Below are 13851 nucleotides of genomic sequence, written 5' to 3' on the forward strand. Positions count from 1 at the left end.
CCACACTGAGACCGTTGCATTCTGTGTGTCTGTTTTTTTCCACTTTTATTACCCAAAGTCTGGAATGAATATTTTGCTAAAGCATTTGTAAGTGTGGCTGATGGTAGCATCACCATATAAAAGTCTCCATGGAAAAAAAACCCTAGAACAATAGTTCTTGAATTTAATCGGAAGTAGTGAACGTCTGTAATATCCCAGCGGAGGGTGCTCCACGGATTCTCACCCTGCTGACTGGCTCTGGGGACAGAAACCAGAGCTCTGTCATCAGGACAGGCATGGACTTTGCCCTTTCCCCTCCTCTGTTCTAGTAGACAACAGGGCAACCTCGGGGACCTCAGTAAGTGACGCTGGCAACTGTGACTGGGGGTAAACTACATCTTCCTACTAATATTTCGGTTCAGAGGGAATGCGGGCACAGATCCCTCGACTCCCGTGGCCGAGCTGAGTGTGTGAGAGCGGAGTAAGTGGAATCTAATCACTCGTTTAGAAAGCCCGGCGTCTAGGTTGTAAATCCACCACTCAGTGCTAAAAGACTGTCCCCAGTGTAGGCCCGGTTTTCTGTCCTTACTAGGACAGCTTGCAATGGGTCTGCAAGGTCAATGCTTTTGCATGAAAAGGCATCTTCTACTCAAACTGAAGTTCTGTAGCCTGGGACAGAACCCGATCCACTGAGACCCAGCAGTTTCTTTCTTTCTTTCTTTCTTTCTTTTTTTTTTTACATCTTATTTTATTTATTTATTTTTTAATTTATTTGAGAGAGAGAGAGAGAGAGAGAGAGAGAGAGAGAGAGAGAGCGAGCGAGCATGAGCTGGGGAGGGTCAGAGAGAGACGGAGACACAGAACCCAAAGCAGGCTCCAGGCTCTGAGCTGTCAGCACCGAGTCTAACGTGGGGCTCAAAACCCTGAAAACATGAGATCGTGACCTGAGCTGAAGTCAGATCCTCAACTGACTGAGCCACCAGACATTCTCCCAGCCCTCCAGCATTTTCCAAAAGTGAATCTGTGTGCCTTCTAGAGGAGGGCAGGATAGGGTTTCAGGTTCAGGAAGCTGACAGAGGGGTTACCAGAATGCCAAGAAGCTCTTCTAACAGAAAAAGGATAAGAACAGAGGCTGAAATTTTAACTCCCAAATCCAGTCTATCCCCAAGAGGCAGGCTGACTTGAGAAGCCAGAACTCTCTTCTCCGAGACAAACCCAGGATTCTCCAGCTGTCTCCTAGACACCTCTACCAAACACCCTCAAGAGCAGCTCAAATTAACCCTCATCAAACCTAATAGGTTTTCCATCCCCCACAGAGCACCTCAAACCTGTTCCTCCTGTATTTGTTATCTCAAGCTGAACATCTTGAAACCATCTCCTCTCTCCCTTTCCTCATCTTCCATGTGAACTGATCCAATTAAGTTCAACTTGTAATGAGTATATACCGTGTGTCAGGTACCCTGGGCGCCAGCCTTGACAACACACAGACTAAAAAGGTAACTGGTCTTCAACCTGACTGTCCAAACTCCCTCATCTCCAGCCCGATCAGCATACCTGTGCTCTAACTCCTCTTCATGTCTAGGTTTTACTCCATCCCAAGTCATCTAATGTGCTTCTCCATAGCTTCCCTTTGCCTACACAACAGAGGACTGAATCTCTGGCCCCCGCTTCCAGGCCTTGGACCATCTTGTCTAAGCCCCGCCCCCCTCCATGCCCTTTGCCCATCTCTCTGCACCCTACATTCTAGACACATTCAGTGTGCCCCCTATTCTCAAACTCAGCTACCAAACGCATGCCTTTCCTCATATTGTCCTCTCTGCCTCCTTTCTTACATAAAATCCTTGAGTCCCACACGGTCTGTTCTTTGTGCCATTATATAGCACAACCTTTAGCACCGTTAGTTTTGTGTGTGTCTATCTCCCCCAAAAGGATTTGCTTTTAAAGGGGCAGGACTGAGACTCATTTATCTTTACAGCTCTGGTTGCTTAAAATGTGTTTATTGAATGAAGGAGAATCTCTATCAACAGTGCAGAAAATGAAGAACGGTAGGCGGGCTCAGAATAAGAGCACACCGGGGGGCACCTGGGTGGCTCAGTTGGTTAAGTGTCAGACTCTTGATTTCAGCTCAGGTCATGATCCCACAGTCATGTGTTCGGGCCCCACAATGTCAGTGCAAAGCCTGCTTGGGATTCTCTCTCTCCCTCTCTCTTTGCCCCTCTCCTGCTTGCTCTCTCCCTCTCTCAAAATAAATAAATAAATAAACATTACAAAGGAGGGGGAGGGCCAATAGTAAATTCAGCTGCCTAAGCTGGGGGTTCCACTCATGGTGAGTCTGTATCAGTTGAAAATCAGTTGGTCACTGATAATAAAGGGCCAGAATTTGTGATTATTATACTAAAAGCAGTTAGAACAGATTCAAAGTCAATGTTCTTCCTTCAGTGTGAGAGAACGGGATGCTGAAATCACAACCAGATACCCCTGAGCATATCATAAATCCTAACAGATAACAGCAAGAGAACTTCCTGCTAATGGCTCCTCTAGATAGCATCAGATGGTGCAAATAAGGACACGGGGATGCTAAGGCCCACGGAGGAATGAGATGAGAAGCTGGGAAAAGAGGCGGAGCTCCCAGGCTCCTCCTCCCGTTCTCTGACATTGCTACACAGACTCAGAGAAATGCCAGACACACAGCGGTGCTCTCACAAGCACGCAGGCCCAGGAGAGGGGTATGTGTGGGGCAGCCACAGTGAGGCCAGGGGCCGGGGGGGTCTTGGGACGCCAGCTCATCCCTACTTTGGGTAACGTGTTTGGATATAAGAGAGATTCAGACACTTCTCCACATACCATAAAACCCACATCTCTGTTCTTTTCCATTAAGATACCTCCCAAATTTCTCCCTTGATTCTGAAATCATCGGAAGGGGGCTGGACTGGAGGAGGAATAGGAGAAATGAGTTACAGAGAAGACTAGGAAGGAAATGAGCAGCGTGGATCCAGATGTAACAAGACACCACACTCCTTTCTGCCTCAAGAATTTGGCTTCTATAGCACGCACTACAGAGAAACTTCAATTACCGTTTCATTTGTAGGTGCTATGACTTTCCAACCGTGAAGAGGAGGAGGTGTACAGAAAGAGGAAAATGAAGTACGACCATGTTAACGTGGTCAGGGCCAGTGTAACCTCTGGGGACCGGATGATACTCTCTCTTCAGAGTAAATAAGTAATGCCAGAATTAACTGTATGGTGAATGTTAAAACGTTTGTTTATGTGAGGAAGTGACCACTGATTCCATAGGAAAGTCAAGACATAACTTTCACAACTGTATTTAGAGCCCGTTTTTCTGACTCTGCTCTCCAAGATGAACTTAATCTAAAATATTTCAGGCTAGTTCTCACCCTTAGCTCTTTTATTTGGCAAACGTATCAGAAAGTTCTACTTGTTACTGGAGTTATCCCAAAGTGAAAAAACAGCATTTCCAGGAGGCCAGCGTTCACTCCCATCCATCTTTTGCATTTATACAAACTCAATAGTGGCTTTGTTTTCTGTTCACACACACAGAATACACACACAGAAACTAAGGAGAAGCCACTCAATGCTTTTACAACTCTAGACGTATGCGTGGTGGGCAAAGGACGTCAGAATTAGCTCTTATACTCATGACTTACTATTCAAATACTCTGAAACTGATAGTATTACACAAATGTTACTTGAGAGCAGACCTCACTCGGGAGGAAAGAGGTCCTGCATGCCTGGCACTGGCAGTCCCGTTCTGCCAGGGAGAGCCCACAGCTGGTCATTACTCAAGGTGGGCTGCATGTGTCCTGCACGTGGAAAAGGGGTGCCCCCCAAACTGGCTCACACAGGAAGCTAGCATGCTGACTTCTCGAATCTACGAATCTCCACACCCCCCACCCCGGCCCACTCTATTTTGGGTTGCTGGGACCAGTGAAGACTTAGCACAAGATCACAAGGCTTTTTTTCTCTTTTGAGATAAACTGAGATTTTTCTACTGTCTCCTATTCTTAACAAGCACCCCCTTCCAGCCCCCGACCAACCCCGGCATCTGGATGTTAATGCCCAAATAGGTTTAGAGAACTAACATTAACACATCTTTCAACTGCTGTGAGATTTTTTTCAATTCTGTGGAATGTAAGAATTTTCAAGAATGTTCTGGTCACTGTGAGAAAGGAAATGTCTAAACCTTTTAGTGTTAATTTCAGTAGATTCTTTTCCCTACATTTTTGTAAACTGAGCCAAGAAATAACTAAATGTTTTTAATGTAACCGATATTAAGTGTTCTCTGGAGCTCCCTCTTACTTCCCTCTGCAGAAACCAAACACCAGGGCTTTCTGACTGTGGGATAAAAATGCAGCAATTGAAAAAGTCATGATTCCACTTAACACCAGCTTTTCATTTATACGCAATGCATTTCACTGCAATGAAAACAAATAGTTGAATGGAATGGACATTTAAGAGATGGTCCAAGATCAGAATCAGTCTCTCACTTTTCCAGAGGCATTTTTACACCAGCAAGAAAAGGGAGAAGAGACTCATCCTCAAAATCCAGATTTCTAATAAAATAACTTTTGCACCCCACCGCATCCTTCCATAAATCATTGTGCAGGACCACTCGTACAATGTTAACTTTAATAGATTCTCATTGAATTGATCTCTTCAGATTGTGACAGATTATAATTTATCAAGTTATGGATAAAGAATTCAGTGTCCAAGTAGCTGATGACAAAACGTTTTCCTGAGTAGTTCTGTATAGCTTTAATTATGTCCTGCTTTGTACTCCTAAGTGACAGCACTTCCTAATGTGTCCAAGGACACAAGGCCCAGTGCACCCCAAGTGCAAACAGTGGAATGGCGGCAAAAACAAGAGAGAGGGTTTCAAACAGCAGCAATGACTGACAAATTAGATACCTGAGTCAGTAATTAGGCACGGCATTTTACCACAACTTAGCAACTAAAATGCTGTTCACCCAAAGAACAGGACCAAGTTAAAATCTGTCTTCAGCAATGTAGATCAATCAGGATTCTTCCAGAATTATATAAAAAAAAAAAATTCTCTAAAACGACACAAGGTAATATAATTTGGGTGCTATATCCAGACTAGAGTTTGAACAGGCCATATTCAAATTCAAGTCACTTGTCCTTCTGTCTCTGTCTCTTCCTACTGTGTTCTCCGTGAACCAGAACTAGTCCTGGCTCCCTGGGCAAACAGTCCGTATCAGCTGTTCAGACTGGATCACGGAAATCCTGTTCCGATGAGCCTCCAGTGACAAGGTCAAGTTACAACAAGGAATAGCTCCCTTGCACAGTTAGGAAGATACCGCGGTTCATGTCACGTCACAGCTGGTGGCAAGAGGTCACAAGTTCACGGCCCAGCGCGCATCGTGGATGCCTCTCGAGATAAGTCAGTTTTGTATCTAAGAGTGACTCTAAAGAACAGACTGCTTGTAGGACCAGCTACATCGTGGGCGTCAGTGCAAAATGAAAACGCGAGTCCCTCTGTTAAGAGTACTGCACATTTGAAGACAGCCGCGGCACAGCCTGAAGCCCAGCACGGGCCCTTCTAAGCGTGGGGTGCTGTGCAAACCACGCAGGCTGCCTCTGACCGCAGTGCACGTGACGGGCCCCCGACCCCGAAGCACATAAACATGCACGCATCCATCGGACAGGTATCTCTTGAGCGCTTCTCTCTGTGTGGTGGCAGATCTCATTCACGCACCATGGTGCCATTTTGTATGCCATTTGTCACTTTAAAAATATAATGGGGAACCAAGAGAGTCAAACTGAAAGGGGCAGATGGACACTACAAGCTGTTTAATCAGGCTGGGTTCTGATTCTCTCCAGGGCGGAGACCCCGGGTCAGTGAGCTCCTACATACACGGGCAAGCAGGGCCACGCGTACAGGACTCAGCCCTTCCCTGCCATCCCTATGAACTTGCGTATGCTCCTTAAAGTGAGCCTGCAGCTGCTGAAGAGGTGGGTCCAGGGCGAGTGGCCCCGGGCCATCTTTATGTGGCCTGAACAGTGTCTACCAAGCCCTCTTGGGGTACGGCCACCAGCTGAGCGCCCCGTTCTCAGAGCACAAACACACCCAACTCCCAGAGACACACACTCTGAGTGAGAGATCTACTCAACTCTGCGGACCCACCCTGGGGACACTGCTCATCTCACTGTTTCATAGCAATTGTTCCTTCAAGTAAAGTCTACTTCTGTTACCAAGCTCTTTAAAGACAGGCAGATCCCCAATGGCCACTCTCTATCCAGACTGTAGGAGTCTCATAAGTAAGAGTAGATCTATTCCATTGTCCATGACTCTGGACAAGAAGCTTATGTGAAAATGTTACACGGATGACTGTGGCAGCGGGTCTAGGTAGCTAATTTGTCTTAATTATCACTAATTTCCACAAGTTTATATTTACTGCTTTTCATAAGATCCTCTAGAAGGCCATTCTAATTGTATGGATGGGTTTTCCAGAACTCCCTACACTTTCTGCAAGTGCAGGACATTTGTCCGGGCTCAGTGCACAGAAGCTGCTTCGGAGGTCCGAGCAGTGGCTTCTGAGCACCTGGAGACCTGCGCTGGGGGCCGTGCTACAGCATTCTGCTCTGCTTCCTCTGGGGTGCACGACAGAGAGGGACCCAGGAGCTCAAACACTGGGCTCGTTTTCTGATACTTAAATAGGAACCTTACTGCTCTATGGTCTGAACAGGTGAGCTTGTATCCCTCCCAACTCTAATCCCAGCGTGGATGCCACAGTCGGCCTCTCCTGTGGAGAGCTGGGGGAAAAGGAGCCTCAAGAGCCCCACGAATTTAAGTCAAGTACGGCCCTCTGCTTTTCCTCCTCATCTTGGCTGGTAAGTACAATACCATAATTTGGTTTCCTTTATAGGAAATTCAATCAAGAACAACTCACATTTCACTTTGAGTCAGTTTGAGACAGTTTTCCTCACAATTTACTTTTAAAATAGCATTATTCTAGGGGCGCCTGAGTGGCTCAGTCAAGCGTCCAACTGTTGGTTTCGGCTCAGGTCATGATCTGATGGTTCAGGGCCCCACGTCAGGCTCTGTGCTGACAGCTCGGAGCCTGGAGCCTGTCTTCAGAGTCTGTGTCTCCCTTTCCCTCTGACCCTCACGCTGTCTCTACCTCTCTCTCTCTCTCAAAAATAAATAAAACATTAAAAAAAAAAAAAAAAACCTCACCCCACCCCAAAAAGCGCAGACTGACCAGGCACATGACTTGGGCTCCCTGGGAGGTGCTGGTCATGTACCCCTCTAAGTGCAATGGGGAGTGGTGGCATCCAGGTAACACTTCAAAGTGCCAGTGGTGGTTAAGATCCAACACCAAATATTTGCATAAAGGCTGCCGATACTCTATTGGGGAAAAAAAAGAGAAAGGAAAATTCTTTATGCTAAGATGCCTGTTGTTTAGGCAAAACCCCTGAAACAGATCAACTTTTTGGATCATATTAACACAGATTGGGGCTTTACTAACTGATCCCACATTATATTAAAATTTTTTTAATGTTATTTATTTTCGAGAGACAGAGACAGTGCAAGCAGGGGAGGGGCAGAGAGAGAGGGAGACACAGAATCCGAAGCAGGCTCCAGGCTCTGAGCTAGCGGTCAGCACAGAGCCCGACGGGGGATCAAACCCACAAACCGTAAGATCATGACCTGAGCTGAAGCCGGACGCTTACCCGACTGAGCCCCCCAGGCCCCCACCGCACATTATATTTAAAGCCAGTAATGTGTTCAGTTCAGTGTGCTACAGCAGAAATTCTGGTTTTAATTCTACTCTTACTCTCTAGGCAAATTTGAGAACTAAATAGTGAGTCTAATATATTACTTACTTTTTAAAAATGTTTGTTTATTTTGAGAGAGAGAGAGAGAGGGCACATATGTGCAAGTGGGGAAGAGGGAGAGAGCAGGAAAGAGGGAATCCCAGGCAGGCTCTGCACGGTCAGTGCAGAGCTCGATATAGGGCTTGAAATTCACAAACCGTTAGATCATGACCTGAGCCAAAACCAAGAGTCAGACGCTTAACCGACTGAGCCATCCAGGTGCCCCATCTTAGCTATTTTTGTTCAATAAATTCTGTTTCTGTTCATAAATACTATTCACACAAATATTATAAGATTCTATTTCAAAAGGCCACCTGGAGAATGTAAAGCTCATATATTTAAGTCAAACAGAATTAGACGTTAGTCTATTTAGATGGCAAATGAGTTCTCTGTTTTTACTGCATCAGTTTCGTCCAACAAGCTGTAGAGAATACAACTGAGTGAAATAATTCTTGTTAGAAACTTCAAACACTAACACATGTTGGCATGTTATAAATATCATGCCCTTGGTATTAAAGGAAAAAGGAAAATCTGTTCCATAAGTATTTAAAAAATAATCTTCCTAATGACCTTTAAGTCTGGGATGTTGCATAAAAAGACAAGAAAAACTGCTTCTACAAGCAGTCGATTTGTGGTTTCATCTGAAATGAACCGTGCTGGACCCGGCCATGGTGAACAAAGTGGGCAGATCTGTGGAGCAAAGGTGGGCAGGGCAGGCTGGACAGAGCCGCCGGCTTTGGCTTGAGCCCAGCTGGAGTCTCTATGGCTGAATACGACCTAACCTGGGGAAGGAAAATGAAGGGGAGGGAAATTATGTAAAGGCAATACTTTATGTATTTATGTAAATTATGTAAAGGCAATACTTTGGTCTCCATATTTGGCTCATGCTGTTATCAGTAAGGCAAGATTCAAGATATGGCAGACCCTGGTGTTTAATCTGACCATTCGTGACACATCTGAAAGGAGACACACTTTATAGACTGCCCAGATAGGTACAAGTGTGAACGTCCCTCAGGGCAGGACATGGTCGAGGCCATGAGGAGAGCCGGGCAGTCAAGGGCCTCCCTTTCCGATCTCAGGAAGGTGCTCTGTGCTCAGTAACACCATGAAGAGGATACTTTTCAGTTATGTTTTACTATGCTTCCTGGAGAAAATTATACCCCCATGTAAACTTATGAATCTGGGGATTCACGGAGGACACAGGAAGTATCCCTGAAACAGTGGCCAAACATAGAGTTTCTCAAATAGGATCTTCTGTTTGTGACTCCAAGTGAAAACTTAAAAAAAGAAATACTGTATTCCTAAAAATGAGCAACGATGGGATAGGAAATCCAACTCTTTAAGAATTTCCTGCAGGGGGGCCTGGGGGGCTCAGTCAGTTAAGCGACCGACTTCGGCTCAGGTCCTGATCTCACAGTCCATGGGTTCGAGCCCTGCATCAGACTCTGTGCTGGCAGCTCAGAGCCCGGAGACTGTTTTGGATTCTGTGTCTCCCTCTCTATCTGCCCCTCCCCCACTCACTCTTTTTCTCTCTCAAAATAAAATAAAGACATAAAAAAAAATTTAAGAATCTCCTGCATTGGTAGAGCTGAGATCTTATAGGCCACCTAAGCTCTCTATCGGGAGATCTGAAATACTAGTCCTGCGTCCTCAAGAATACCCGGAACTCAGAAGCCTTAGAGGTTACATCTCCTGGACAACCACGGGTGGCCTTTGCTCCTGGAACTTTCATCTGGGAAGCCTGGAGGGTGCCGGAGCCACTCCTATGGTCTTACAGAAAGAGCAGTAAGGGTCCTCTTCCCCCGGCGACTGGGTGCTGGTTAAGGTGAACGGCAGACACGCACACCCTCAGAAATAACCTCTCGAACTCAGAAGAGCTCCACCTGGGAAATAACGCAGCTGACGCATTCTCTAGCACTAAAATCTGCTTGCATCATAAGATGATAATTAGCTACAAAAAATATTTCCACTTTTGGGTTCAGGATGTTCAGCAAAAACTTTGGTGTCTGTTGCAGAAATTAAATTCAACATGGAATCAAAGCATATCCTGTTCTTAAATGGAATATTGTATAAAGAAATTAACACAAAACAATTTAACGTGTAGAAGTCTGATGGTTGTCCTGAAAGGGAAAGAAAATAGCATTAAGGGGGGAAAAAAAGGCCCTTTTCTAAACAATGATTTCTCCTAAGGCTCATCTTTCAAAACGTGGGCCAAACCATGAATTCCAGTTCATACACACCTCGGGGAGAGCCAAGTTTGGGATGTATAGAACAAAGAGTTTATTCAGAGATCTTTTGGAGGTTTCTCATCCTCAAAAAGGATGAAATCAAGAGTCCAGATGGGAAAGTAGCCACTCCGGGAGAGGAATCTTTTATTGAGATAAAGAGTAAAGCTCTACAAATCACTCTCCAGGATTAAGTGAGCAATTTTGGAAAGACAGCTAGTTTTGTTGGTTGGTGGTGGTAACAGTGGCTTTTATTTAATTATTTTTACATGGTATCCTAGTGTTTCTGCACTAGGTAACTGATGATGTTTTATGCAATAGTTCAAAATTTCCAGCTTTCTGGGGCACCTGGGTGGCTCAGTCGGTTAAGTGGCTCAGGTCATGATCTCCCAGTTTGTGGGCCTGAGCCCCGTGTCAGGCTCTGGGCTGACAGCTCGGAGCCTGAAGCCTGCTTCAGACTCTGTGTCTCCCTCTCTCTCTGCCCCTCCCCTGCTCATGCTGTGTTTCTGTCTCTCTCAAAATTAAATACACATTAAAAAAATGTTAAGAAACAAACAAACACAAAAACCTTCCAGCTTTTCTGCTCCCAACCTGGACCAGTCAATGACTACATCAGGATGGCTGGGGCCCGTTTTCCTCGGCTGGACATGGTTTCCACTGCTTAACTGACTCAGACTCACGTTTTGGCTCTCACCTTCTTCCTGCCCGACACAGCTCCTGGAACAGAGACTTTGCCCCGGTTCCGGGATTCCAGATCCCTCTCCAGGGTGGGGACCACAAAAATATTCTGAGATGGATCAAGACAAGCAGAAGTGCTGAAGAAAGGGCGGTGGACAGAAAGGAGTTGGCTTCTTTCGGCGGGTGACTGACAGCTTAATGAATTACAACGGTCACCTTCATCAGCATAGGTAGTGTACAGTACTAGTACTTAAAGTTTTTACAATCTTTTTTTTTTTAATGTTTATTTGAGAGAGGGAGAGAGAGAAAATCTCGAGCAAACTCTATGCTGTCAGCACAGAACCCTAGGGGGATTCGATATCACAAACCATGAAATCATGACCACAGCCAATATCAAGAGTCAGATGCTTAACCGACTTAACCAAGTGCTACTAAAATTTTTACAATCTTCATTAACAAAGTGACACAGAAACCCAACAAAACACCTGCATTCTTTTGCTACTATTCTACCACTTCTCCCCCAAGAGTCAAAGACTGTCAAAGATGATAATATGGCCAATGTCACCTCAATGAGTCTGCCAAATTCTAATCCATTATAGCCATAAAGCATGCAGCAATGGTTTCTGTTGCTGTCACATGGATATGAAGGGACAAAGCACAGATACCATGACTCAGAGCTGAATGCTTTGCTGGAATAGATCCTCTTTCATCCTTATGGCTTTGGAATGCTACCATGCTTGGAAAGCCATCAGGGCATGCATCTGTTTCCATTCCTGATTTCTAGTAAAACTATGGGAAGACCTGTAGCTAGCGTTAGTGGGTCTGGTGTCCTTAGATCTGGCGCAGAGACCCAGAGCAAACCTTGGAGGGTGCACTCACCGCCTCTCCAGGGGGCGCCCATCACTGGAGATGCTTCGAGGGATGTTGGCAGCTCTTTCTGGAGGAGGCATCTTCCCATCTCCTTTGCCAGCATTCAGCCTCGAGGTCATGGGACTCTGCACCTGGGAGGGGACTTGAGCTGGGTGAGGCCCCTTGTTGGCATTCCTCTGCCATTTGTTATTATTTCGGAAGGGAAACTTGAATTCGTAGGAAACCCCTTCATTCATTTTGTATTCCATCACTGGCATGCGGTATGTTTCGGAGCAGCTCCTATTAGGGACACAGAAAGAAGAAAAATTAATATTGCTTCTTTGTGTGGGTGGAACCACACTGATTCTCATTAACAGTTGAAATGGATCAAATGCTTCATCCTTTGTTTCAAACCGCTTTTTAAACACTGGGCCCTATAATTACTGTCCTTTCAAAAATCAGAACGCCAGGAGGTACCACACTAGTGTATTGTCCTTTGCTCTATCTCGACTATTGAGTCTGAGACAGGGAGTCTTGAAAGACCAGCGAGACCCATAGTCACTGGGGCGGGTGGAGGGGGAGGGTAAGGGCAGAGTCGGGACCCGCCTGAGCAGGGAAGGCGGCCAGGCGGGCATGACTGGGCCTCAGAGGAAACAAGCAGACAGCTTTGTGGTCCCTTCGTCGAGTGCCATGATTGGGGACCCAAAAAGGTAGTGGATTTGTTGAGATCCTAATAAGTGGGGATACATTGTGAAATCCAAACAGAGGGCCAAATTTAGCTCAGAAGGAGAGGGAAAAAAGCCAATTATAGAAATTCTATAATTATCAAATCACCAGGGAACAAAGCATAATCTGAAATGGAACTTCCCGCCCAGCAAACCAAAAGCCAGAAATGTCCCACAGCAGGGCTGTCCCAGGTAGCAGCCCGAGTGAAATTCCTGTCAGGCTAACATGTCTTCTATTGCGTTAGCCCATTTTCTGGGCTACCATCCCAACCTCCAAACCTCAGGAAATGTCGAACCCACTGTCCATTCCCTTTACGCAAACAACCAAGGATGGTTCAGTCCATTACTAATTTGATTGACAGACAAATGAACTGGAAAAAAAAAAAACCTATGTCCACTGCAGGGCACACTATGCCTATAAAAATAGGCAAACTGTGCATTTGAATTTTATTACTAAGTGAAAAAAATGACTCTTCTGCTTAAAGGAATTTCAAAGATTGAGAAGCAGGTGGGGAGCCTGGGAAAGGAAGGGTTAAGAGTGATTACAAAACATTTTAGAGAAAGAGTAAGGAGAGTCCAAGCAGTGCTGCCTGCTAGAGAGAGCCATAATGCGAGCTGGCAGCCACGTGAGAAAAGTAAAAGGGAACAGGTGAAATGAATTTAATAATATAGTTTTATTTAATCCACTATATCTAAGGTGCTATCATTTGAACATGTAATCCACAAATATTAAAAAATAAACAGTGAGATGTACACTCATCTAAATTTGGTGTGTATTTCACATTCAGCACTTCTTACTTTGGACTAGCCACGTGACAAGGGTCCATTGGCCACAGGCAACTCGTGGCTCCTGACCACACAGCACAGGTCTGGAGGCTGGGTCTTGACTTAGGAAATGGGTTTATATGGTGGGTGCACAAAGCCCGTGGAAAGCGCCACTCTCTCAGGACGTAGTCTATGTGTCTTGGGCAAGACTCCTGGGGTTTCTAACATGTACCCCACGATGTCCCCTCTCCACGTCCCCATGAGGCACGATTTTTGAGAAGGGTTGTTTCTTCCTTTTTAAAAAATGCTTATTTATTTAAAAAAATTTTTTAACGTTTATTTTTGAGACAGAGAGAGACAGAACATGAGCAGGGGAGGGGCAGACAGAGAGAGACAGAGAATTAGAAGCGGGCTCCAGGCTCCAAGCTGTCAGCACAGAGCCTGATGCAGGGCTCAAACCCATGAACCATGACATCATTACCTCAGCCGAAGTTGGAGGCTTAACCAACTCAGCCACCCAGGTGCCCCAAGAAGGGCTGCTTCTGAGGCATGTGCATTTGCTGGGGTGCCTGCCTGCTCAGTGTCCACTCAAATCTCCAAGCAGCACCTTTTCTTACAATTCTCTTATCACTCCTCCCGACTCCCCAAAAGTCTAAGTCAACCTTAATCTGACCCTCCACCCAAGGTTCCGCTGTACCCGTTAGAAGCTTTAATGACCGTGCCTTTCAAACTTTTTGGGCCATGAGCCCAGTAAGAAATACATTTTACACCTT

At 45.6% G+C, this 13851-nt stretch overlaps 1 protein-coding gene across 7 annotated transcripts in view; it reads right to left on the reverse strand.

The window, feature by feature from the left end:
• Positions 1-13851, reverse strand: part of SIPA1L1 (signal induced proliferation associated 1 like 1) — a 365455-nt gene that overhangs the window by 48262 nt on the left and 303342 nt on the right. For all 7 annotated transcript variants that reach the window (XM_029952089.1, XM_029952096.1, XM_029952095.1 and 4 more), the window contains one exon: positions 11619-11888. In XM_029952089.1, coding sequence (XP_029807949.1) covers positions 11619-11888 — 270 coding nt within the window. The remainder of the gene's footprint in view (positions 1-11618; positions 11889-13851) is intronic.

This window comes from Suricata suricatta, chromosome 9, assembly GCF_006229205.1.
Source record: "Suricata suricatta isolate VVHF042 chromosome 9, meerkat_22Aug2017_6uvM2_HiC, whole genome shotgun sequence".
NCBI classification, from domain to species: domain Eukaryota; kingdom Metazoa; phylum Chordata; class Mammalia; order Carnivora; family Herpestidae; genus Suricata; species Suricata suricatta.